Genomic DNA, 21,788 nt, shown 5'->3' with positions numbered 1-21,788 from the left:
GGCACGGAGAGGATCCTCCCCTCTGTGCTATGCAGGGTGGCTGGAGCACGGAGAGGATCCTCCCCTCTGTGCTATGCAGAGTGGCTGGAGCACGGAGAGGATCCTCCCCTCTGTGCTATACAGGGTGGCTGGAGCACCGAGAGGATCCTCCCCTCTGTGCTATGCAGGGTGGCTGGAGGACGGAGAGGATCCTCTCCTCTGTGCTCTGCTGCTTGGCTGGAGCACGGAGAGGATCCTCTCCTCTGTGCTCTGCTGCTTGGCTGGAGCACGGAGAGGATCCTCTCCTCTGTGCTGTGCTGTGCAGGGTGGCTGGAGCATGGAGAGGATCCTCCCCTCTATGCTGTGCAGGGTGGCTGGAGCACGGAGAGGATCCTCTCCTCTGTGCTATGCAGCGTGGCTGGAGCACGGAGAGGATCCTCCCCTCTGTGCTGTGCAGAGTGGCTGGAGCACGGAGAGGATCCTCCCCTCTGTGCTGTGCTGTGCAGGGTGGCTGGAGCACGGAGAGGATCCTCCTCTCTGTGCTGTGCAGGGTGGCTGGAGCCCGGAGAGTATCCTCCCCTCTGTGCTGTGCAGGGTGGCTGGAGCACGGAGATGATCCCCCCTCTGTGCTATGCAGGGTGGCTGGAGGACGGAGAGGATCCTCCCCTCTGTGCTGTGCTATGCAGAGTGGCTGGAGCACGGAGAGGATCCTCTCCCCTGTGTTATGCAGAGTGGCTGGAGCACGGAGAGGATCCTCCCCCCTGTGGTATGCAGAGTGGCTGGAGCATGGAGAGGATCCTCTCCTCTGTGCAATGCAGGGTGGCTGGAGCACGGAGAGGATCCTCTGCTCTATGCTGTGCTATGCAGAGTGGCTGGAGCATGGAGAGGATCCTCTCCTCTGTGCTGTGCTGTGCAGGGTGGCTGGAGCATGGAGAGGAACCTCCCCTCTGTGCTGTGCAGGGTGGCTGGAGCACGGAGAGGATCCTCCCCTCTGTGTTGTGCAGAGTGGCTGGAGTACAGAGAGGAACCTCCCCTCTGTGCTATGCAAGGTGGCTGGAGCACGGAGAGGATCCCCCCTCTGTGCTATGCAGGGTGGCTGGAGGACGGAGAGGATCCCCCCTCTGTGCTATGCAGGGTGGCTGGAGGACGGAGAGGATCCCCCCTCTGTGCTATGCAGTGTGGCTGGAGGACGGAGAGGATCCTCCCCTCTGTGCTATGCAGTGTGGCTGGAGGACGGAGAGGATCCTCCCCTGTGTGCTATGCAGAGTGGCTGGAGCACGGAGAGGATCCTCTCCTCTGTGCTGTGCTGTGCAGGGTGGCTGGAGGATGGAGAGGATCCTCCCCTCTGTTCTGTGCAGGGTGGCTGGAGCACGGAGAGGATCCTCCACTCTGTGCTGTGCCGGGTGGCTGGAGAACGGAGGGTATCCTCCCCTCTGTGCTCTGCAGCGTGGCTGGAGCACGGAGGGGATCCTCCCCTCTGTGGTCTGCAGCGTGGCTGGAGCACGGAGGGGATCCTCCCCTCTGTGGTCTGCAGCGTGCCTGGAGCACGGAGGGGATCCTCCCCTCTGTGCTCTGCAGCGTGGCTGGAGCACGGAGGGGATCCTCCCCTGTGTGCTATGCAGAGTGGCTGGAGCACGGAGAGGATCCTCCCCTCTGTGCTATGCAGGGTGGCTGTGGCACGGAGAGGATCCTCCCCTCTGTGCTCTGCAGCGTGGCTGGAGCAGGGAGGGGATCCTCCCCTCTGTGCTCTGCAGCGTGGCTGGAGCACGGAGAGGATCCTCCCCTCTGTGCTGTGCAGGGTGGCTGGAGCACGGAGAGGATCCTCCCCTCTGTGCTGTGCCGGGTGGCTGGAGAACGGAGAGGATCCTCCCCTCTGTGCTATGCAGGGTGGCTAGAGCACGGAGGGGATCCTCTCCTCTGTGCTGTGCTGTGCAGGGTGGCTGGAGTATGGAGAGGATCCTCCCCCCTGTGCTGTGCAGGGTGGCTGGAGCACGGAGAGGATCCTCCACTCTGTCCTGTGCCGGGTGGCTGGAGAACGGAGGGGATCCTCCCCTCTGTGCTCTGCAGCGTGGCTGGAGCACGGAGGGGATCCTCCCCTCTGTGGTCTGCAGCGTGGCTGGAGCACGGAGGGGATCCTCCCCTCTGTGGTCTGCAGCGTGCCTGGAGCACGGAGGGGATCCTCCCCTCTGTGCTCTGCAGCGTGGCTGGAGCACGGAGGGGATCCTCCCCTCTGTGCTCTGCAGCGTGGCTGGAGCACGGAGCGGATCCTCCCCTCTGTGCTCTGCAGCGTGGCTGGAGCACGGATCGGATCCCCCCTCTGTGCTCTGCAGCGTGGCTGGAGCAGGGAGAGGATCCTCCCCTCTGTGCTCTGCAGCGTGGCTGGAGCAGGGAGGGGATCCTCCCCTCTGTGCTCTGCAGCGTGGCTGGAGCACGGAGAGGATCCTCCAGTCTGTGCTGTGCCGGGTGGCTGGAGAACGGAGGGTATCCTCCCCTCTGTGCTCTGCAGCGTGGCTGGAGCAGGGAGGGGATCCTCCCCTCTGTGGTCTGCAGCGTGGCTGGAGCAGGGAGGGGATCCTCCCCTCTGTGGTCTGCAGCGTGGCTGGAGCAGGGAGGGGATCCTCCCCTCTGTGGTCTGCAGCGTGGCTGGAGCACGGAGGGGATCCTCCCCTCTGTGGTCTGCAGCGTGGCTGGAGCACGGAGCGGATCCTCCCCTCTGTGGTCTGCAGCGTGGCTGGAGCATGGAGCGGATCCTCCCCTCTGTGCTCTGCAGCGTGGCTGGAGCACGGAGAGGATCCTCCCCTCTGTGCTCTGCAGCGTGGCTGGAGCAGGGAGAGGATCCTCCCCTCTGTGTTCTGCAGCATGGCTGGAGCAGGGAGAGGATCCTCCCCTCTGTGCTCTGCAGCGTGGCTGGAGCACAGAGAGGATCCTCCCCTCTGTGCTCTGCAGCGTGGCTGGATCAAGGAGAGGATCCTCCCCTCTGTGGTCTGCAGCGTGGCTGGAGCAGGGAGGGGATCCTCCCCTCTGTGGTCTGCAGCGTGGCTGGAGCAGGGAGGGGATCCTCCCCTCTGTGGTCTGCAGCGTGGCTGGAGCAGGGAGGGGATCCTCCCCTCTGTGGTCTGCAGCGTGGCTGGAGCACGGAGGGGATCCTCCCCTCTGTGGTCTGCAGCGTGGCTGGAGCACGGAGCGGATCCTCCCCTCTGTGCTCTGCAGCGTGGCTGGAGCAGGGAGAGGATCCTCCCCTCTGTGCTCTGCAGCGTGGCTGGAGCAGGGAGAGGATCCTCCCCTCTGTGCTCTGCAGCGTGGCTGGAGCAGGGAGAGGATCCTCCCCTCTGTGCTCTGCAGCGTGGCTGGAGCACAGAGAGGATCCTCCCCTCTGTGCTCTGCAGCGTGGCTGGATCAAGGAGAGGATCCTCCCCTCTGTGCTCTGCAGGGTGGCTGGAGCACAGAGAGGATCCTCCCCCCTGTGCTATGCAGGGTGGCTGGAGCACGGAGAGGACCCTCCCCTCTGTGCTGTGCAGGGTGGCTGGAGCACGGAGAGGACCCTCCCCTCTGTGCTATGCAGGGTGGCTGGAGCACGGAGAGGATCCTCCCCTCTGTGCTCTGCAGCGTGGCTGGAGCACGGAGAGGATCCTCCCCTCTGTGCTCTGCAGCGTGGCTGGAGCACGGAGAGGATCCTCTCCTCTGTGCTCCAGCTGCTGTGCATTTTGGCTAGATGGGCGATTTCGCCAGTCTAGCTGCAGCCTCGAGGAGGGGGAGGGAAGCCTGGAGAACAGATAGGAAGCTGTGTGAAGCAGCTTCCGTGATCTCCTCTCCTCCAGGGACTGCTCCCTTTCCCCCATCTCCATGCTTTGTTTCTGAGAGCAGAGATGCAGCCCGCACCGAGAGAACTGCGCGGGCTATGAGGGGAGGGGGAGGGGACGGGGAGCTGGTTCCAGGGCTGTGAGGTCAGCGCTGTTTCCGACTGTGTTTCCCAGAAGCTGAACAACTGCATGTCACCTCATACACTGTCTAGGAGGCATAGGATTGCTCTCTTAGTTGCTCTTTTCTGCACTTTTTCCAACTCTTCAATATCCTTTTTTATGTGCAGTGACAAGAAATATGCACATTATTCTAATTCTGGTTGCACCATAGATCTGTATAAAGGCAATATGAGATCAGCCATTTTATTTTCAATTCCTATTTCTATCCCATGCTGCAAAGTGTCTCCCACTACCACCACTCTTCTCTTCTTGTTGTAGGCCTGGGTTTCATCGCCTCTGTTTGACTGACCTTCAGCCTCTTGCTCGCTCTCATGTGGGGTCCCTTGTAATTCTTCCTCTGCAGGCTGTCCTCCAGTCTCATCCTCAAGGACCTGGAAACGGATGAATAGCTCCACTGGAGCAGAGTGGCTTCATCTGCTCCTGTCACCCTTTTCCAAGGAGTATCCTCTACTGCATTTTTCCTCCCCGCAGCAGTTCCCTTTTCTGCCTCAGCCTGCTGTTGTTCTTTTAGCTTCTGTACTTCGCGTTGCTGTATTTCCACCATTCTAAGAACTCTTTGTCTGCTCTTATTCCCTGGAGGGTTGACACTTGCCGCTCCAGTCCTCTTATCTTTTCTTCCAACAGTGGAATCGACTTGCACTTGTTGCACGTGTAGGCCATGTTGACCTCAGGCAAGAAAACAAACATTGCACACACCCTGCAGGTCACCACCACTGGAGAGTCTTGTCCTTCCGTAGTCTCTATTCTCTTTATGTTTCTAGCTTTCTGTTGGTCCTGGGATAGCCTGTGCTTTGTTCTCTATTCATTGGAGGTTACAATGGAGTCCCACTGATATGGAAGTGTGTGTTCCAAGAAAAAAAAATGAAAACAAAATTTGCTAGGGTCCTCCCCTGCCAAAATCCTGTTTGCTCCCCCCCCCCCTCATTCGCTCACTCTGATCACTCGCTCTCTGGGAGCTTGCTTCCTTGTATATCCCCTAGACCAGCTGGAGCAGCTTCCTCTGCTCTGCTCAGCTAGGAGGCAGGAAACAGACTTGAGCTCCCTGCCCTTTAGAAAAGGCTGTTTTGCCACAGATCATGGTTTTATTCTATCACATTTGGAAGAAAAATATTTTGTTTGTAGGCACAGTGGGTGCTGGCAAAAGGCCAGGGAGAGATCAGTCTACCCCCCCCATCACATCGCGGGTGGGGATGGAAGACACCACCCCTACTCAAAGGCAGGCCCAGAGAGTGGAGCCACTGCAGCACAGGGACAGCAGGGACCCCAAGCGGCAGCTGTCCTGGGAAGGCCCAGAGAGAAAAAAGACCCATGATGGAAACAGCCCACAGAGCACCACTCCACTTGGCAGGACAGACCCTGTGGACACCTGTGGGTGGACACCTGTGGGTGGACACCTGTGGGTGGACACCTGTGGGTGGGCCCCAGTGCAGCCAGCAGAGGCCACCTGTGTCCCTGACGGGCCCCCCAGCAGCTGCTCTGGTGCCTCCCCCAGAAGAGCTGAATTTCCTCCCCCACATCTCCATTTGCCCCCCCCCACATGCCCTTTGGCGGCTGGAGGGCCCCCCTCACCTCCAGGGGCCCCTTCACCACCCTCCCTCCTGCGCCTCCTTGGGCCCTCCCTCCGCTGCTGTGTGGGACTCTGCTGCCCTTTCCTCTCAGGTGCAAGGGGAGCCAACAGAGTGGCCCCAAGCGCAGATCCAGCCTGGCCCAAGGAGCCACAGAGGTGCTCTTCAGGCAGCCCGTGTGCCCCACCCCCGCCACCAGCAGCCGGCCCAAGCCGCATCAGACGACAACGGGTGGCCCCGGGCGGAGGCCCTGCAGTGCTGAACCACGTGGAGGAGGCCCTCTCTCCCAGAGCACCAGGCCAGAGGGGCTCTCTGCAAACCCCCCAGGCAGGCTTGAGGGAGAGGAGGAGAAAGGTGACCAGGAGCTGAATAAGGGGGAGAGGCCCTCAAGAGGCAGGCTCTCTGCCCACCCCATCCCCCATGTCAAAGACTGTGGGCTACACAGAGAACAGGCCAGCCCTTCCTCTGGGGAGAAATCGGTGCTCATGGGATATGACCCCTGCCCCACCACTCTCCCTGGGCTCTCTCCCTTCCCTGAGGAGAGGGAAACAAAGCAGAATGCCGGCTTGGTGAGAGACTCCAGATGCCCCTTCTGGGCAGGCCGAACGGAGGATGTGGCTGCCCCCAGAGGCCTCGGCAGACCTGCAAGGGGATGGGAAACTCGCCTCCGCCCATCACTGAGACAGCTCACCAGCAAGGACCCCCAGTGTGAGCAGCAAGGAGCCTTGGAGACTGATGGGGAGAAAGACCACGGAAGGGAAGGGATGGCAGAGATGGCCTGGTGCCCAGGACATGACAGGACAGGGCCAGGGAGGGGAAATTCCATCAAGCCCTTTATTATTTACATTGACATTGCAGTGAAAGGAATAAAAAGCCCATGGCTGACAGTAGCCAGATCAGAGGCTCCCTGCTGCCACACGCAATGGCCATGCAGGAGCTCCCCGCATGTGCCTTGTCCCAGAGCAGCCACTGCCGGTGAAGAGGTGCCTCGCCCAGCTCTGGGCCACAGGAGAGCACTACCCAGGGCTGTGCTGGTCACCTCTGAAGCGCAGGTGCTCATCCTGGCAATGCCTGCAGCCACACCCCCCAGGAGAGGCCCAAAGTGCCAGCAGCAGCAGTCAGTCCATGTTGAGAAGCCGGGTCTGGCAGGTTTTTATCTCTACCAGGACAACTTTTATAAAGCAAACAGATCTTAATTGTCTGTTCAACAGCTGGCCGCCCCCAAATACTTTGCATTACCACAGGGATGGCTTAAAATTATATGTTACCACTGAGAAAATTCACCGTACAAATTGCAGCTAGGTTTGGAGGGAATGTGCAAATCGGGTGGGGGGGCAGATGACATCAGCGTCCCTGCTTGCTACACCTCTGGCACTGCCCTGCTCAGTTCCTCAGGTGAAAGAGCCCCGCAGCCATCCTTGGGAGATCATGGAAGCCCATCCCTTGGCCAGCAGACCAGCAGCATCAACTCCTGCCCCAGGGAAGGAGAACCCCCTCTTCCATTGCCCCTCCCCCACAGTCCTCAGGCCCTGGGCACCATGACCAAGACGCGAAGTGACACGAGACCCCTCCAAGACCCAAAGGCAGGAATGGGGAACGCGTGGCCCTCCACGTGTCACTGGACTGCACCTCCCATGGGCCCCCGTCAGCACAGCCAAGTGTGCCCCCCCAGACAAGCTATGGAATGTAGTGTCTGACAGGAGGAGGGCTGGGAGACAGCTGTGGGAGGAACTGGCCAAGGAGGAAAGCCTCCTCTGCGGACCTCGCACCTCTCCTCTGCCCACGCGAGGCATCCAGAGCAGGCAGGCACAGAGGAAGCCAGGCAGACTCAGGGCCTTTTACAGGTGGAGGAAGAGGAGATTCGGGAAAGGTGGACGGGGCCGCCTGCACCAGATGGAAATGAAGACCCCGGATGGGGCCTTAGACCCGGCCTGCAGCTCACGGTGCTTGCCCCTGCGCAGAGATCCCATCAGAGCTCAGCTGGGGGCAGCACAGGAGCGAGCAAGCAAGCCATGCCGCTGACGTGGGGCCACCACACAGGCCCACACCTGACCACGGAGGCTGACGCATGACGGCATGGCAGGCCCCACCACTGTCCCACAGCCACCCCCCACAGGAAGCCAGGGGAGCCTTTTCAAACAGAGCACCAGCCCCGGCTCAGTTTGGGTCTGAGCGGAACCCGAGAGGTGTCGCAGCCCTCTGCCCGGGGTGCTGCTGATGGGGCAGAGGTGTCTGATGGGGCAGGGGTTTGAAACAACCTCCAAGCTTCCCAATGGGTCTCGGGCAGCCTTCCCAACCTGATGTGTTGGACTACAACTCCCGCCATGCCCAGCCAGCACGACCCAAGGCAATGCTTTGGGTTCCCCGCCAGAGACGGCTCCTGCTGCCCCAGCGGAGCCCAGCAAGCAGAGTACTTCCATGTCTTTGTGTGCCAAAGAAAGTGTCTGTCATCTGCCCAGCCACCCACGTGCTGCTGGCAAACTGCTCCGGAGGCCTCGGAGCTCACATCTCATCAGAGTGGCGAGGCTGGATGACCACACTGGTGGTATGGTCCACCCAGCCACGCTTCTGGTCAACAGAGACAGGGGTGAGAGCCATCTCCTGCCCTGGGGGCCGCTGCCGTAGCCCCTCCAGCTGGGGAGAAGAGAAGTTGCTGCTGCGGCGGCTGCTGCTGGCAGAGGGTGGCTGGGCCTGTGGGCGGCTCCCGTGGCCCTCCAGAGACTGGTTGAGGCTTCCCATCGGCAGCAGAGCTTCCCTGGGCACCGTCTTCTCCGAGAGCAGCAGGGGCCCTGCAGGGATGCTCCCTGTTGCTTCTGTAGGCTGGGGCATGTTGGCCAGGACCTGGGCACCGCTGCTCTGGTACTCCCGTAGCCTCCGGGACAGCACTAGGAGGCAAAGGTCAATTGAGAGATCGCAGGAGGACCTCGGCATCCCCCAGCCCCATACTGGCGGGGAAAACGGTCCCTCCACTCGGCTGCTCAACCATGCTGGCCTCCTCTTGGGCTCTCTCTCCCCCTTGTTTGCAGAAAAGAGTTTTCCAAGCCTCAGTCCCAGGGGTTTGAAACAACATCCAAGCTTCCCAATGGGTCTGCCCCACCCGATTGCCCCCTTCAGCTTCCTCAGCGTTCCCCCGTTCGCAGGTAAATGCAATGAGGTTGGATGGTTTTCTAGGACATTTTCCACTCATGCTTCTGTTCAGTTTGACAGTGCTGCTGTTGACACTGTTCCAGAGCAGTTCAGCACCACATTTGTCTCCATGCTGTGTGCTGCTTGTTATTAGGATCAGGGCTCCGGCTCTTTTCTCTACATGATCTTACAGGAGATGTGGGAAACCTCGGGGGAGGGGGAGATCCAGCCTGCCAAGCTTCTTCTCCAGGTTCTGTCCCCTCTCACTGCCCCGAGGAGAGAAAGGGCTCCTCTCTGGCCAGCAGCAGATCCAAGAGAAGCCCTTTTCCTTGCTCAGGGCTAAGCAAGGGGGCCTCTCTCAGTGCCAGGCTGGGAAAATCTCCCCCCTCCCCCTGATCTGCATGGATAAGCTGTGGAGGTGTGAATGCATGGGGAGAATGTGCAGAGCGTGAGAGAAAATGTGCGTGTGGGGGGGGCATGCCTGCTGTTGCCCCACCTACACTCGGTGGTGGCCCTGCCCGCTGCTGTCACATGGCCACTGACATGGAGGCCCTTGGGCCCCAAACAGTTTCCTGCACCTACCCTGGAAGTGAGGAACCCCCATTTCCTCACACAAATGTGCCATACCAGTGGACCCCATGGCCGTGGCCCACAGGGTCTTATTTATTTTTAAATTTTATGTATTTATTACATTTACAGCCCGCCATTTTTCCTCTTTAAGAAACCCAAGGCGGCATACATAATCCTCCTGCTCTCCGTTTTATCCTCGCAACGCCAACCCTGTGAGGTGGGCTGGGCTGAGAGTCTGTGACTGGCCCAAAGTCACCCAGTGAGCTTCCGTGGCCGAGTGGGGACTAGAACCCAGATCTCCTGGCTCCCAGTCCAACACTCTAGCCGCTACACCACACTGGCTCCCTATTCATCTTCCCCCTCTGCAGAATCTGCAGGTGGCACCCATCCCACTCCTACAGACAAGCGGATCTCAGGACTCACCTCTCTGGAGCTCCAGCTGTCGCTCACGGCCTCCAAAGGGATACAAACTGGGCGAGAGGATCAGGCAGCACGACAAGAGCAGGACCTGGGGGGACAAGAGGTGACCAACCTCACCAAAGCCCCAGGCAAGTGGGCTGCGGTCCCAGGGCAGCCCAGGCCCCAGCAGCGGGGAGGCCCGGCTCAAGGGCCCACAGCAGCCTCCCATCCAGCATCTGGAGATCAGAGCCAGCCAGCCAGCCAGCGGCAGACCGTTCCCTCAGCCTGCCCCAAAGAGGCAAAGTGCTGGGCCTGGGCAGCTGGCATCAGTGGCATTCTCTGGAGGACGCAGCGGCCAGAAGACACGCGCATGCAGACCCCCTACCGCGGGGCTGCCGGTGTGGGGCACTCACCATGACGCAGGTGCTGGCCGTGGCGGTCTTGGTGGACGACTGCTGGACCAGGGCTTGCAGCTTCCGCAGCTGCTCCAGCAATGACCTGCAGGAGATGGGACTGGTGGTGAGTGCCACAGAACCCCAAAGCCCACTGCCTGTGCCCATGGCCAGCGTTGCCCCTCCCTGCAAGGCCCCTGCAGGAGGCCTCCGGCCCCAGGTGGAGTGGGGGGATCAGAGTTCCAGCGAGACGCTGCGGGCGTCTTCAGCCAGGTGCTCTGCAAGGGGGATTCCCAGCCCAGGCTGTGTGACCTTCCGGTCCTGGGGCACGTTGCCCGCGTGGCTCCAGAGGCACACACAAGCATTTAGCATCCCTAGAGCGCTCGGCCAAGTGGCTGGAGCCGCTGTTGGGCCGCCCTGAGCCTCTGGGGATGCTTCCAAGGGTCAGAGCCCCTCCCATGCCCCCCCCCGACTCACAGGTTCTGCTTCTGCAGCAGCTGCACTTTCCTCTGAAGCTGGCTGTTCTGGGCCGTGCAGGCCACCACTCTGCGGGAGCCAGAGAAGAGGGCAGGACTCAGGAGGGGAGCTGCAGCCAGGCTGGGCCAGAGGCAGCCAGGCTGATGCAACACGCCCCTCGAGCATTCAGGGGGCAGGCGAGGGGGCAGCAGGGGCAGCAGTGCGAGGGCCGCTGTGCGGGCCTTGGGCAGAAGACGGGGACGCCTCGGGCGCTCTGAGGGGAGGCACAGCAGCACCGGGCTCCCCATCCCGCCCCCTGCAGGGCCAACAACAGGCACACCCACTGGCACCAGCCTCTGGGGCCCTCCCCACCTGCTCTCCAGGCTGTCCACGTAGACCTTCTTCCTCCGGCGACTGTCCTGGGCAGACTGCTTGTTGCGGATCTTCCGGCGGACTCTCTTCAGGACCCGCTCCTCAGCCTGTGGCAGAAATCCCTGGACTGAGGCTTCTGGGGTTGCGGCAGTTCAGCCGAGAGCTGGACCTGCTTGCCGAGCCTGCAGCGAGGTCAGCCATGGCCCCCCAGCCCAGCCAAATGAAGAGGAAGTCTGTCCCCCCCAGCTCAGCACAGGAGCCTAACACCTGCCCTGCGGCAGTTACACTGTGAGGAGCAGGATCTAGCTGGAAAAGCTCACTCTAAATGGCTGCTTCTTCTGGAATCAGGCATCTAGTCCTCAGCATTGCAGAGGAAAACGGAGGGCCACATCCGGAAAGGCTCCTCACCTGGCAGGAGCTGCCTCATGGAGGCCTTTCTCTAGCAGCGGGGGCTGAGCAGCAGAGGCTGAGCAACAGAGTCCAGGTCAGGGCCCGCCTAGCGTCCAGTGGACCCCTCCCCTTCCCTCTTGCCTCTGTCCACCCTGCACAGGAGCACCAGGAAGCAGGGGTGGGGGGAGGAAGGGCAGGGAGAGACAGGAAAGCAAGGAGAACTCACCTTGGTCAGGGGCAGGTGGGAGGGAACTGAAACCCCCTCTTTCTCCAGAAGCCTCTTCTCTTCATCAGTCAGGATCAAGGGAGGCAAATCAAACTGGACAAGCCAGAGAAGGGCCCATGTGAGTTGATGAGGTTGGATTGGGGTGCAGGGCTGCACCCCAAAAGGCTGAGTGAGAGGCGAACAAAGGGGCCCACATGGCAGGCCCCGCAGAGTCAGAGCTACCCAAGGGCCCCGGACGGGGAGTGGTGGAAGAGGGAGAGGCCCCCGCCCCATACCTGTAGGCCCACTCCTGCCAGGGCATCGTCAATGGACACTGCGACAGGGAGGCCAGAACCGTGAGTGCTGCAGCTGGACCCCTCCGAGGTCTCCGAATCCCCCCACACCTCTGGAAGAGAGGAGGTCATGGCGTCAGGGCCGGACGGGCCAAGGGCCCTCCCCCGCTGCCCGGGAAAAGCCTCCCAGGCTCCACATGCTGCGCCCCGGCCATAGGCAGACGCAGGCACAGTGCGCAAGTTCGGCCAAGCTGCTGGCCCTGCCTCCGTGACGCACCTCAGTCATGCTGCAACGAGCACATCCCCTGGCCCAAACCAAGCAGCACCCCTCCGAGGCACCCCGGGGAGCAGACTCCAAGCACACCGACCTCTGCCGCCCTGCGGCAACCCCACACAGAGGGGTGGTGCCACCTCACAGGGAAGAGAAGCCTCGCCAAGCCCACCCAGAGCAGCACGCAAATGTCCCAGGGGGCCACCCCACGGAGTTGTGCAAGGCTGTTGCCGTTCTGGCAGCACCATTTTCAGGGCCTTTCCCCAACAACCCTGAGCCCGAAATGCCCCCTTCGCCCAGCTGCCGCGCACCGGGGTCAGTGCCTGGATGGAACACTGCGCCACGATGCTGTGGCCCGGGTGCGCGTCAGCACTTCACACTTGCTGTTTTGTTGCTCGTTCCCCCACTTGGAAAAGGCGGTTTTGGAACTCCCTGCAGTCCGCCGGGGTTTTCACAGCCCTGAATAACTTGGCCCCTTCACTGCTCAGCCCAAGCTCTGGTCCTGGTACAGATCCTTGGGGGCCGCTTTCTTCTTTCCCTCCACAGTGAGAACGGGGCAATTATCCCCTTTAGACAGTTATTGATCCTTAATAGACCTCTCTGCTCATCCCGTGACGGCCAAGCTTGCTCAGGGGGCTTTGGTGAGGGGTGAACGAACGCATGCACACCCTACTCCCCTGCCCCCCATGGCCACCAGCACAGCAAAATCTCAGCCAAATGGCTGCTGCTTGGCCTGGCCCAGCTCAGCCCCCATCAGGACAGCTTCAGACACCCCCCACCCGACCAATGCCCAGCACTCACCCAGATCAATGGCAACCTCCCCCTCGCACATCTCAGAGCAGCACCTGCTCTTCTCCAGCAGGGGAGCTTCAGGGCCTGGCAGCTCCGGGTGCAAGGAGTGCAAGGAGTAGTTGTGATCTGTCTGGATGCTTTCAGAACTGGGGGGGCTGCATGTGGGGGGCACGCCCCAGCTGTGGGGGCTGCAGGAGAGGTTCGGATCTTCGGCAAGACTGCAGTTGCTGGGTGGAGGGGAGGGGTCCCGCGAGCTGCTCGACTCCTCCAGGAAGGGGCTCAGGAGGCACCGGAGGAAGTCGTCCACCTCCTCCTCGCCCAAGGCCTGCAAGGACAGCGGGCTAGGGAGCCAGGCAGAGGGCCGCCCACCCACAACCCCCCTTCTCCGCACAGCTCTGTCCTGCGCAAGGCCGGCCAGGACTCACCTCTGTCTCCGGCAGGCCCCAGCCCTCCTCCAGCAGGGAGGCCCCTTTCCCGGGGAGGCCCGCCGCGGGAGCATCGTCCCTCAGGAGGAAGTCGAGGAGGTCCTCCTCCGCCAGGGCAGCCATTTCCTCCGGGCACAGCATCTGCGGGGGAGCGGGGGGTCACCACGGGGTGCCGCCAGGCCATCCCCGCAGGCGCCCCCAACCGCCCCCGCGCCCCGGGCGCTCCGCCGGGGGGGGGAGGGGGAGAGGGCGCGCCTGCTGGAGAGCGGCGTGCCGGCGGGGCGGGCAGCGCTTCTGCGGGCGGGGCGGGGCGGGGCGGGGGCGCCGCGCCTTCGCGGTCGCCGGAAGGGCGAGCGACGCGCAGGGAAGCCTGCTTCCTCGGCCGGGGAACGCCCCCGACGGAGACGCCCCCGGGCTGCCCGGGAGGGCGGGCTTGCTCCCGGCCGAGGAGCCCCTAGGCCAGCGGCCGACGAATGCGGGGCTGCCCCCGACGGGGACGCCTCGGCGCCGCTCCTGCCCGCGGGGCCGGGGAAGGAGGGCGTCCCGCGGCTCCGGGGAACGCGGAGCCCGCGGGCGGGTGGCTCGGGAGGGGCGCGTGGGCGGTGGCGGCCTCCTGCTCTCCTCGCGGCGTTCCGGGCGGGCAGGGCTGCACCAGCTGCTTGGCGAGGGCGGCGAAGAGCCGGTCCCGCGGAAAGCCCGAGGCAGAGGGCCGTCTTCCGCCTGCACGGCTCCGGCGGGGCCCGGCCATCAGCGCGCGGCGCTCCGAGGGGCGTTGCGCCGGCCAGGGAGGCGCCGCCCCTCCCGCCCTCGGAGGATGCTCCGCGCCTCCGCAGCCCCGGTCCCGCCGGAGCCGCCTCCTTTCTTCCCCGACGCCCGCCGTCGGCCAGGCCGAGCGACACGCGCCGTGCCCGCGTCCACACAACGGACTTCTGGCCGGCGCGCCCGGCACAACCCGCACAGAGGGAAGGAGGCAGCCAGCCAGAAGCGTGGGGGCGCAGGACGCCTGGGTCCCCGGGCGAGGAGGGCGTCGGACGGCTGGGGCCCCCGAGCGGCTTACCTGCTCTCTGCTTTGGGCACCTCCGTCTCCTTCCAACGCAGCAAAGGTGACGTCACTCAAACCCCGGAACCCCTTAACCCCGCCCCACCTGTCCGCTGATTGGTGCATCCGGCAGAGTCTGCCACCGTATTGGCTAGTGCGCGTGTCACTTGCAGCCGGGAAATCCCCTCCGTTGAGCCTGGAAGGCGGGGCTTGCACCATTTTTGACGTCAAGGGAGCGGTCCAGGGCGGCGGTGGGGGCTCCTCTTCCTCGTTCGCGCTCTGCGTTTGGAGAGTCGCCGCCACCGCCGCCAGGGCGGCCCAAGGAGTAGCTGCTGCCCCAGGCCAGCTACAGGGTCCCCGAGCGAGGACGGTGCCTTGCTTTCTCCCAGCCCGGCTTGCCTAGGCGTGCGGACGGGGCGCATCTCTCGCTGGAACAGTAGGAAGCCGGAGAAGGACCCTTGGGGAAGTTCCCCTGGCCTGGCCAGGGCCCCACTGTCAGTGGCAGGTGCCCCCTGAAAGCACCAACGCGGACTCAGGAGGCTAGTATCCACCCCCTCCCCCATCTACCTGACATCCCTGTCCTGCTCTTCCTGGGTGTTCAGATACATGGTCTGCATAGTTCTTACAAGAACCTTGTGAGGCTGGCCGCTGTTATTTCATCTGGATAGAGAAGACATTTCTCTGTCATTTCATCCAGTCCCAGGGCATGGTCAGAAGGCACATGAGGCAGCCGCTTTCCTGAAGCTAAGCCGGTTTGGGTTTGGTCAGTTTCCATGATGGAAGAAAGGTGGGATATAAATGTAATTTTTTTAAAAAACAGCCTGCTGTAATTATCCATGCTCTGGTAACCTTCAGGTTGGATGCTTGCAGTGCATCATAGTCTCCCCTTGAAGATTTCTCCATTCCAGCAAAGCACCATTGCAAAGTTGGGATCTTTCCAGTCCTCCAGACTCCTTAGGCCCTTCCTCCCCAAGTGCCAGCGCTTGCCTTGAAAGCCCTGCATGGCTTGCTTCCTGGGCACCTTCTTCTGCGTGGGCCTACCCAAACACTGAGGCTATCTTCAGAGACCTTAACCAAGTGCCGCCCGCACACCCATACCCACACTGGTAGCTACAGAGGAAGGGGGCCTGCAGCTCAGTGGCAGAGCCCTCCTTTCCATGCAGCAGCTCCCGGGTTCAAGTCCGTGGCAGCATCCCCAGGGAGGGCTGGGAAATTCCTGCCTGAAACCCTGGGAGGAGCGCTGCTGCTGCCAGCCTGCACAGCAGACCCACCTTCCCAACCCAGCACCCCCCACCACAGTCAAAGACATCTCAGGCATAGACAGTCCTGAGCGCTCCATGCCAGTGGTCTGCCTCACAGAGGGCAGCTATGCTTCCCACGCTCTCTGTGGTCAGAGCAGGGTGAGGCTTGGGGGTCATGGAGCCCTGTCCGCGGAATGCTCTTCCCAGGGAAGCTGCCTGGTGCCGAACCTCCAGTGCCTTTAGCACCAGGGGAAGAAGCCATTTCCATTTCTCCAGGCCTTCCAACATACCATCTAAACTGGTTCTAATGTTGGAGAACATGGATAGGGAGACATTTTTCTCCCTCTCTTGTAATACTAGAGCCCAAAGGGGTCAATCCCATGAAGCTGATGGGTGGGAGATTCAGGACAGAGAAAAGGAAGTCCTTCTACACACAGCGCATGATTAAACTATGGAATTCGCTAGCACAGGATGTAGTGATGGCCACCAACTTGGATAGCTTTAAAAGGGGGTTGGGCAAATTCCTGGAGGAGAAGGATATCCATGGTTACTAGTCCTGATGGTTATGTGGGTGCCTCTGGACACCAGTTGCTGGGAAGATAGGGAGGAGGGTGCTGTTGCACTCATGTCCTGCTTCTGAGTTTCCCATGGGCAGCTGGATGAGATGGACCCTTCGTGTGATCCAGCGTCGCTCTTCTTATGTTCCTAAGCAAAAGGTCCGGCCAGGCCGTAAGGAGCCAACAGTCCAAATCCCCAGAGTGGAAGGGAAGATGGAGGCAGCGGGGGAAAAACAGGTGGTAGTGGAGGGGGTTTATATGGCTTGGCACTTGCTGGTTGGTTCCCGGATAACAGCATATCCTATGGCCATGTAGCCACTGTCTAGTAGCCATAGGATTGCTTCCTCCGTGTGGTCACACTATAGATTTGTATAAGGGCAGTATGATATTGGCAGTTTTATTTTCAATTCCTTTTCTAATTATGCCTAACATGGAGTTTGCCTTTTTTACAGTGGCTGCGCGCTGGGTCGACATTTTCATCGAGCCGTCCACCCAATCCCAAGATTGCCTTCTTGGTCACCACCACTAGCTCAGATCCCATCAGATTTTTTGTCTCAACATACATCACTTTACATTTGCTTACACTGAATCTCATTTGCCATTTGGATGCCCATTCTCCCAATGTGGAGAGATCCTTTTGGAGCACCTTACAATCCCTTTTTGTTTTATCCACCTGAAATGATTTGGTGTCACTGGCAAATTTGGCCACTTCAGTGCTCACTCCTAATTTGACATCATTTGTGAACTCGTCTAGACATACCATAGTCCAGACATACCCAGGAGACCTTTTGGAGTGGTGATTAGAGCATGACAATGGCACAGAAAAGCCTTTCATGAAACCGAGCACGGCCTTGACACGTAACTGTGTCATGGTGGCCTGCTTTGGCTGACCAGTTGTGCTATGTATCTCAGAGATGGAGGAAGTGAGATACTAGAGGAAAGCAGAAGGGAAACTGAGCTTAGCTGGCCACAGCTTTCTGCCTGATGCATGGTTTGTACATGTCCCTTTGAAGTATGTGGCTCACGGTTTGTTTAGGTCTTAAGTGAGTGCAGCAGATTTGTATGTTTTGAGCAGTATTGTTGTTATTGTAACATTTGTATGATGTGTCTGTTTGCAATCAACTGCTGCGTATGCTGAATAGACCAGTTTCTAGTGCAGTGCCTGTGGTTCATAATTGCACGTGTATAGAGGAACACGCCATGGGATGCAGCTGTATTATTATGGCATATGCTTAGTGGAAACCATTTGCACAGGTCTTTTCCTGGAGAAAAAGCAACAGAGTCTTGTGGCGTGTTAAAGGCTAACACAATTATACTAGCATAAGCTTTCGTGGGCATTGCACATTTCATCAGGGAAGACTTCCTGGAGGGGACAAGACTAGTTCATTCATGGACCCTTAGAATCATAGAATCATAGAATAGTAGGGTTGGAAGGGGCCTACAAGGCCATCGAGTCCAACCCCCTGCTCAATGCAGGAATCCAAGTCAGAGCATCCCTGACAAATGGCTGTCCAGCCTCGTCTTGAAGGCCTCCAGTGTGGGAGAGCCCACCACCTCCCCAGGTAATTGGTTCCATTGCCGTATTGCTCTGACACTCAGGAAGTTTTTCCTGATGTTCAGTCGGAATCTGGCTTCCTGTAACTTGAGCCCATTATTCCGTGTCCTGCACTCTGGGATGATCAAGAAGAGATCCTGGCCTTCTTCTCTGTGACAACCTTTCAAGTACTTGAAGAGCGCTATCATATCTCCCCTCAGTCTTCTCTTCTCAAGGCTAAACATGCCCAGTTCTTTCAGTCTCTCTTCATAGGGCTTTGTTTCCAGTCCCCTGATCATCTTTGTTGCCCTCCTTTGAACCCTCTCCAGCTTGTCTGCATCCTTCTTAAAGTGTGGTGCCCAGAACTGGACACAGTACTCCAGATGAGGCCTAACCAGTGCTGAGTAGAGGGGAACTAGTACTTCCCGGGATTTGGAAGCGATGCTTCTATGAATGCAGCCCAAAATAGCATTTGCCTTTTTTGCAGCCACATCACATTGTTGGCTCATATTCAGCTTGTGATCGACGACAATTCCAAGATCCTTCTCGCTCGTAGTGTGGTTGAGCCACGTATCCCCCATCTTGTAACTGTGCATTTGGTTTCTTTTTCCTAGGTGCAGAACTTGGCATTTGTCCCTATTAAATGCCATTCCTTGGTCTGATCCAGCATGGCTCTTCTTATGCCTTAATCACTTCTAGAGTGGATTACTGTAATGCACTGTGGGTGGGAGTCCCCTGGACTGCAAAGAGGTCAAATCAGTCCATCCTAAAGGAAATCAACCCTGCCTGCTCATTGGAAGGACAGATACCGAAGCTGAAGCTCAAATATTTTGGCCACCTAATGCGAAGAGAAAACTCTCTGGAAAAGACCTTGATGCTGGGAAAAATTGAGGACAAAAGGAGAAGGGGACGGCAGAGGATGAGATGGCTAGATAGCATCACCGATGCAATGAACATGAACTTGAGCACACTCCGGGAGAGAGCGCAGGACAGGAAGGCCTGGCGTGCTATGGTCCGTGGGGTCACGAAGAGTCGGACACGACTTAACGACTGAACAAGTGTGGGTGGGGCTGCCCTTGAAGGCTGTGGAGACCTCAACTGCTTCCAGATATTTATTTATTACATTTATATCCCACCTTTTTTCCTCCAAGGAACTCGAGGTGGCATACATAATCCTCCTCCTCCATTTTATCCTCACAACAACAACCCTGTGAGGTGGGTTGGGCTGAGAGTCTGTGACTGGCCCAAAGTCACCCAGTGAGCTTCCATGGCCAAGTGGGGAGTAGAACCCGGATCTCCCGACTCCCAGTCCAGCACTCTAGCCACTACACCACACTGGCTCCCGACTCCCAGTCCATGCTGTCTAGCCACAGACAGATGCGACTGCCTGACTTGTGCCTGGGTTTGGCCGGTTCTGTTCCAACTTCCGGTACATCTTTCTGTGCAAGGAGCAGCCCGAGGTCCCGGTGTACTTGGCGAGAGCCTGCCTGGCTTGGCGCAGGGCACTGCAGCGAGGGAGCCCCTCCTCGCTGGCTCCCGTCACGCTTGGCTACCCCAGGGCCTTTGGGATGCACTTTGATCTTGGGAGACCTCATTGACCCGCGGCTCCTTGGCGTGGGAAAAAATTCCCGTCCCCGCACATACTTCTCTGCTCAAACGTATCCCCGCCCCTCCCCCCCCGGGGGTCGGGATACAGCCGAGATGCCTGCGTGCCCAAAAGCAAGATGGCGCCTCCGGCCTCCCCTTCCGCCACTGAATCCGGCATCACGGCAGGGGAAGGGTTGGCGCCCCTACCTAATATGGCCGCCACGGAAAGTGGCTCCGTCGATGGGGAGAAGAGCCGGACGCCCACACCCAACATGGCCGGCGGAGCGCCCCGCACCTTCCGGGCATGCGCGGAGAATTCCCCTCTAGGGCGCGGGAGGAGGTCGCGTCGCCCCTCCCCGCCCCTCCGAATCGAGTTCCGTCCCGGAGCTGGAGCCGCCGCGTCCCCCAGGTAGGACGCCCCGCGCCTGCCGCCGCGGCCCCCTCCCCTCCCCGGGGGCCCGTCCGGAGCTGCCCGGGCCGCGCCTCTGGGGGCGCCGCAGCCTGCCCGGGCCGGGCGACGGTGCCCCCGCGGCCTCCGCGCGGGCGGCGGCGAGGCCAGCAGCGGCATGCGCGCCCGCCGCCTGCCCGCGCTGCGCTGCGCTGCGCTGCCCCGCCCCTCGGGACGCGGCGGGCGGCGCGGAGCGTGTCCCGCGCGGACGGCTGGCCCCGCCGCGCCGCGCCCGGGGCGCGGTGCCTTGCTGGCGCCGCCGCGCAGCCTCGGGGCGGGCGGGCGGCGTGGCCGGGGCGCGCGTCCGCTCCGGGCGGGACGGAGGGGCCGCGGCGGCGCCCCTGCCCCTGCCCGCGGGAGGGGCTGCGCGCGGGAGGCGTCTCCCCGCCGCGGGCCGCCGGCTGGGCGCCTCCGCCGCCGGACGGGCTGCCGCGGCTGCGCCCGCCGCTCCCCGCACGCGCGGGCCGCGTGCGCAGGAGCAGGCGCGCCCCGCGGCGGGGCTCTCCGTGCTCGGCCGCGGGCGCGCCGGGCCCGCCCTCGACGGCCTGCCACGAGCCGCGTCTGCCCGCTGCGGGCGGCGCTGGCGGAGGGCGCGCGGCGGCTCGCGGGGCCCTTGGCAGGAAGCGAGGCGCTCGCTGCTGCTTCCCCCGCAGCCTCCGGCGCGCCTCCTGCCGCCCAGCAGCCCCCGAGGCTCGGCCCCAGCCCTGCTTCCGGGGGACCTCCGAGGCGGCGGCCGCGCCTGGCACCTTGGCTGCCCCTGAGCACCAGGCATTTCGCGGCCTGAGGCAAAGGGTGGAGTGGGCCCCGCAGTTGGGCCCTGCTTCAAGCCTGGCAGGGGGGCACGAGTGCCCTCCTCCATCGCCGCGCTTGAGCACAGCAAGGTAGTCCTCGGGGCGGCGTGCGGGGGGGCTAGGCAGGCTCTTTCCTCCAACACCTCGGTGCTCCCCCCTGCCCCCAGCATTGGCAGCCTGAGACAGCAGCCTGTCTAGCCAGCCAGCCCTGTTGCCCCAACTCCATTGGCATCACTTTCTGCCTTACCCACCTTGCAGACTTTCAGGGTCACCAGCAGACTGGCTGTCCTGCAGTTGGAGTCCTGTGGAAGTGATGTGGATTTTGCGGAAAAGTGCTTGCCTTTGATGGGCTTAGCGCAAAAAGGGCACGTGGGGGCCGACCCAGTTTCCCTGTGAATTCTCCCAAGTTCTGCTCAGCTGGAAACTTGGAAGAAAATCTGCTACCTTTCAGGTCAAGTTTGGAGGCTGGATTTCCAGGTCATGTTGTGCTTGTGCTTGCTTGGCACCTTTGCATTGCAGGCTCAGATTTTAGAGCAAGGCTGTCGCGCATGCCAGGTTCTGTAAAATGCTGGGCTTTGGAGCCCTCCTGCACCTCCAGATTTACTGCTGGATTTGGGGTGCTTCAGAGCTTACATTTGAATGCAGGAAATCACTCAGCTTACCTGCCTGTTAAGTGAAATGATTTTAGAACTGGCTGGCTTGCGTGCCTGACTTACTGTCCCTGCAGATGACACTTTATGGCACTGTGGGGAGGAGGAAGGAGGGAGCTGCTACCGTAAGAAGAACTGCGAACTGAATGTTTGCATTTGTGAGAGGGAGAAAGAAGAGGGTCTTCATTATTTATTGAGCTTTGAATGCAGAGATACAGGCTGAGTTTCTGGAACCATTTCTTTTTTAAAGGTCTTGATATTTGCTAACCCCGAATTGGGTGTTCCTTGTGTAAGAAACACTCTAAAATTACCAAGGCAAGTAGAGCTAAACTTTCCACCCCCACAACCCCAAACCTGGCATGAATGGCAAATGAAACAGAACAGCAGACAGTTTGCGATATTTGCTTTTCCAGGCATCCTGATTGTGGGGCGTATATTTTGCTTGTTTTTTTAATCCAGTAATTGAGTTTCAGTAAATTTGATTATTGGTGTATTGAAGTGATTTTCCTTTCCTGCTTTGTTCTCTGCCTGGGGCAGCGGAATTAAACCCCCACCTCCTCTGCCTCCTCCTTGCGCCCTCCAGCCAGAGTCTGCTGCTCCTCTAAGGGGGACCCTCCTGGGTGCCGTAATGCAGTGGCTGGCTGGGGCTGATCCCAGGACAAGGAGGGTGGTTGTGCCCACCAGGAGGCCTCTGGGGCTAGAGGAGGTGGCCAGGCCTCTCCCACT

At 60.6% G+C, this 21,788-nt stretch overlaps 2 protein-coding genes across 3 annotated transcripts in view; one reads left to right on the top strand and one right to left on the bottom strand.

The window, feature by feature from the left end:
* Nucleotides 1-6,334: 6,334 nt before the first annotated feature.
* On the bottom strand, nucleotides 6,335-14,302 carry CREB3 (cAMP responsive element binding protein 3). The gene is made up of 10 exons (XM_084832747.1): nucleotides 14,273-14,302; nucleotides 13,216-13,356; nucleotides 12,800-13,115; nucleotides 11,731-11,840; nucleotides 11,456-11,548; nucleotides 10,840-10,946; nucleotides 10,489-10,557; nucleotides 10,033-10,117; nucleotides 9,644-9,728; nucleotides 6,335-8,409 (listed from the first exon to the last, which is right to left on the bottom strand). The coding sequence occupies exons 2-10, from the start codon at nucleotides 13,354-13,356 to the stop codon at nucleotides 8,027-8,029; spliced, it is 1,389 nt and encodes a 462-aa protein (XP_084688873.1). The 5' UTR covers nucleotides 14,273-14,302; the 3' UTR covers nucleotides 6,335-8,026.
* Nucleotides 14,303-19,483: 5,181 nt separating this feature from the next.
* The window catches only part of TLN1 (talin 1), a 69,932-nt gene continuing 67,627 nt past the window's right edge, over nucleotides 19,484-21,788 (top strand). The window contains exon 1 of one of the 2 annotated variants that reach the window (XM_084832720.1): nucleotides 19,484-19,582. The gene's annotated coding sequence lies outside the window, so the exon portion shown is untranslated. Of the gene's footprint in view, nucleotides 19,583-20,477; nucleotides 20,503-21,788 lie in introns of those variants that run through there. The other variant, XM_084832723.1, reaches the window with a different exon arrangement.

The sequence above is a fragment of the Heloderma suspectum genome, chromosome 2 (genome assembly GCF_057233095.1).
Source record: "Heloderma suspectum isolate Gila_16-S chromosome 2, 16-S_ref, whole genome shotgun sequence".
Taxonomy (NCBI): domain Eukaryota; kingdom Metazoa; phylum Chordata; class Lepidosauria; order Squamata; family Helodermatidae; genus Heloderma; species Heloderma suspectum.
The sequence above is the reverse complement of the archived record's forward strand: the minus strand, read 5'-3'. Positions and strand labels throughout refer to the sequence as shown.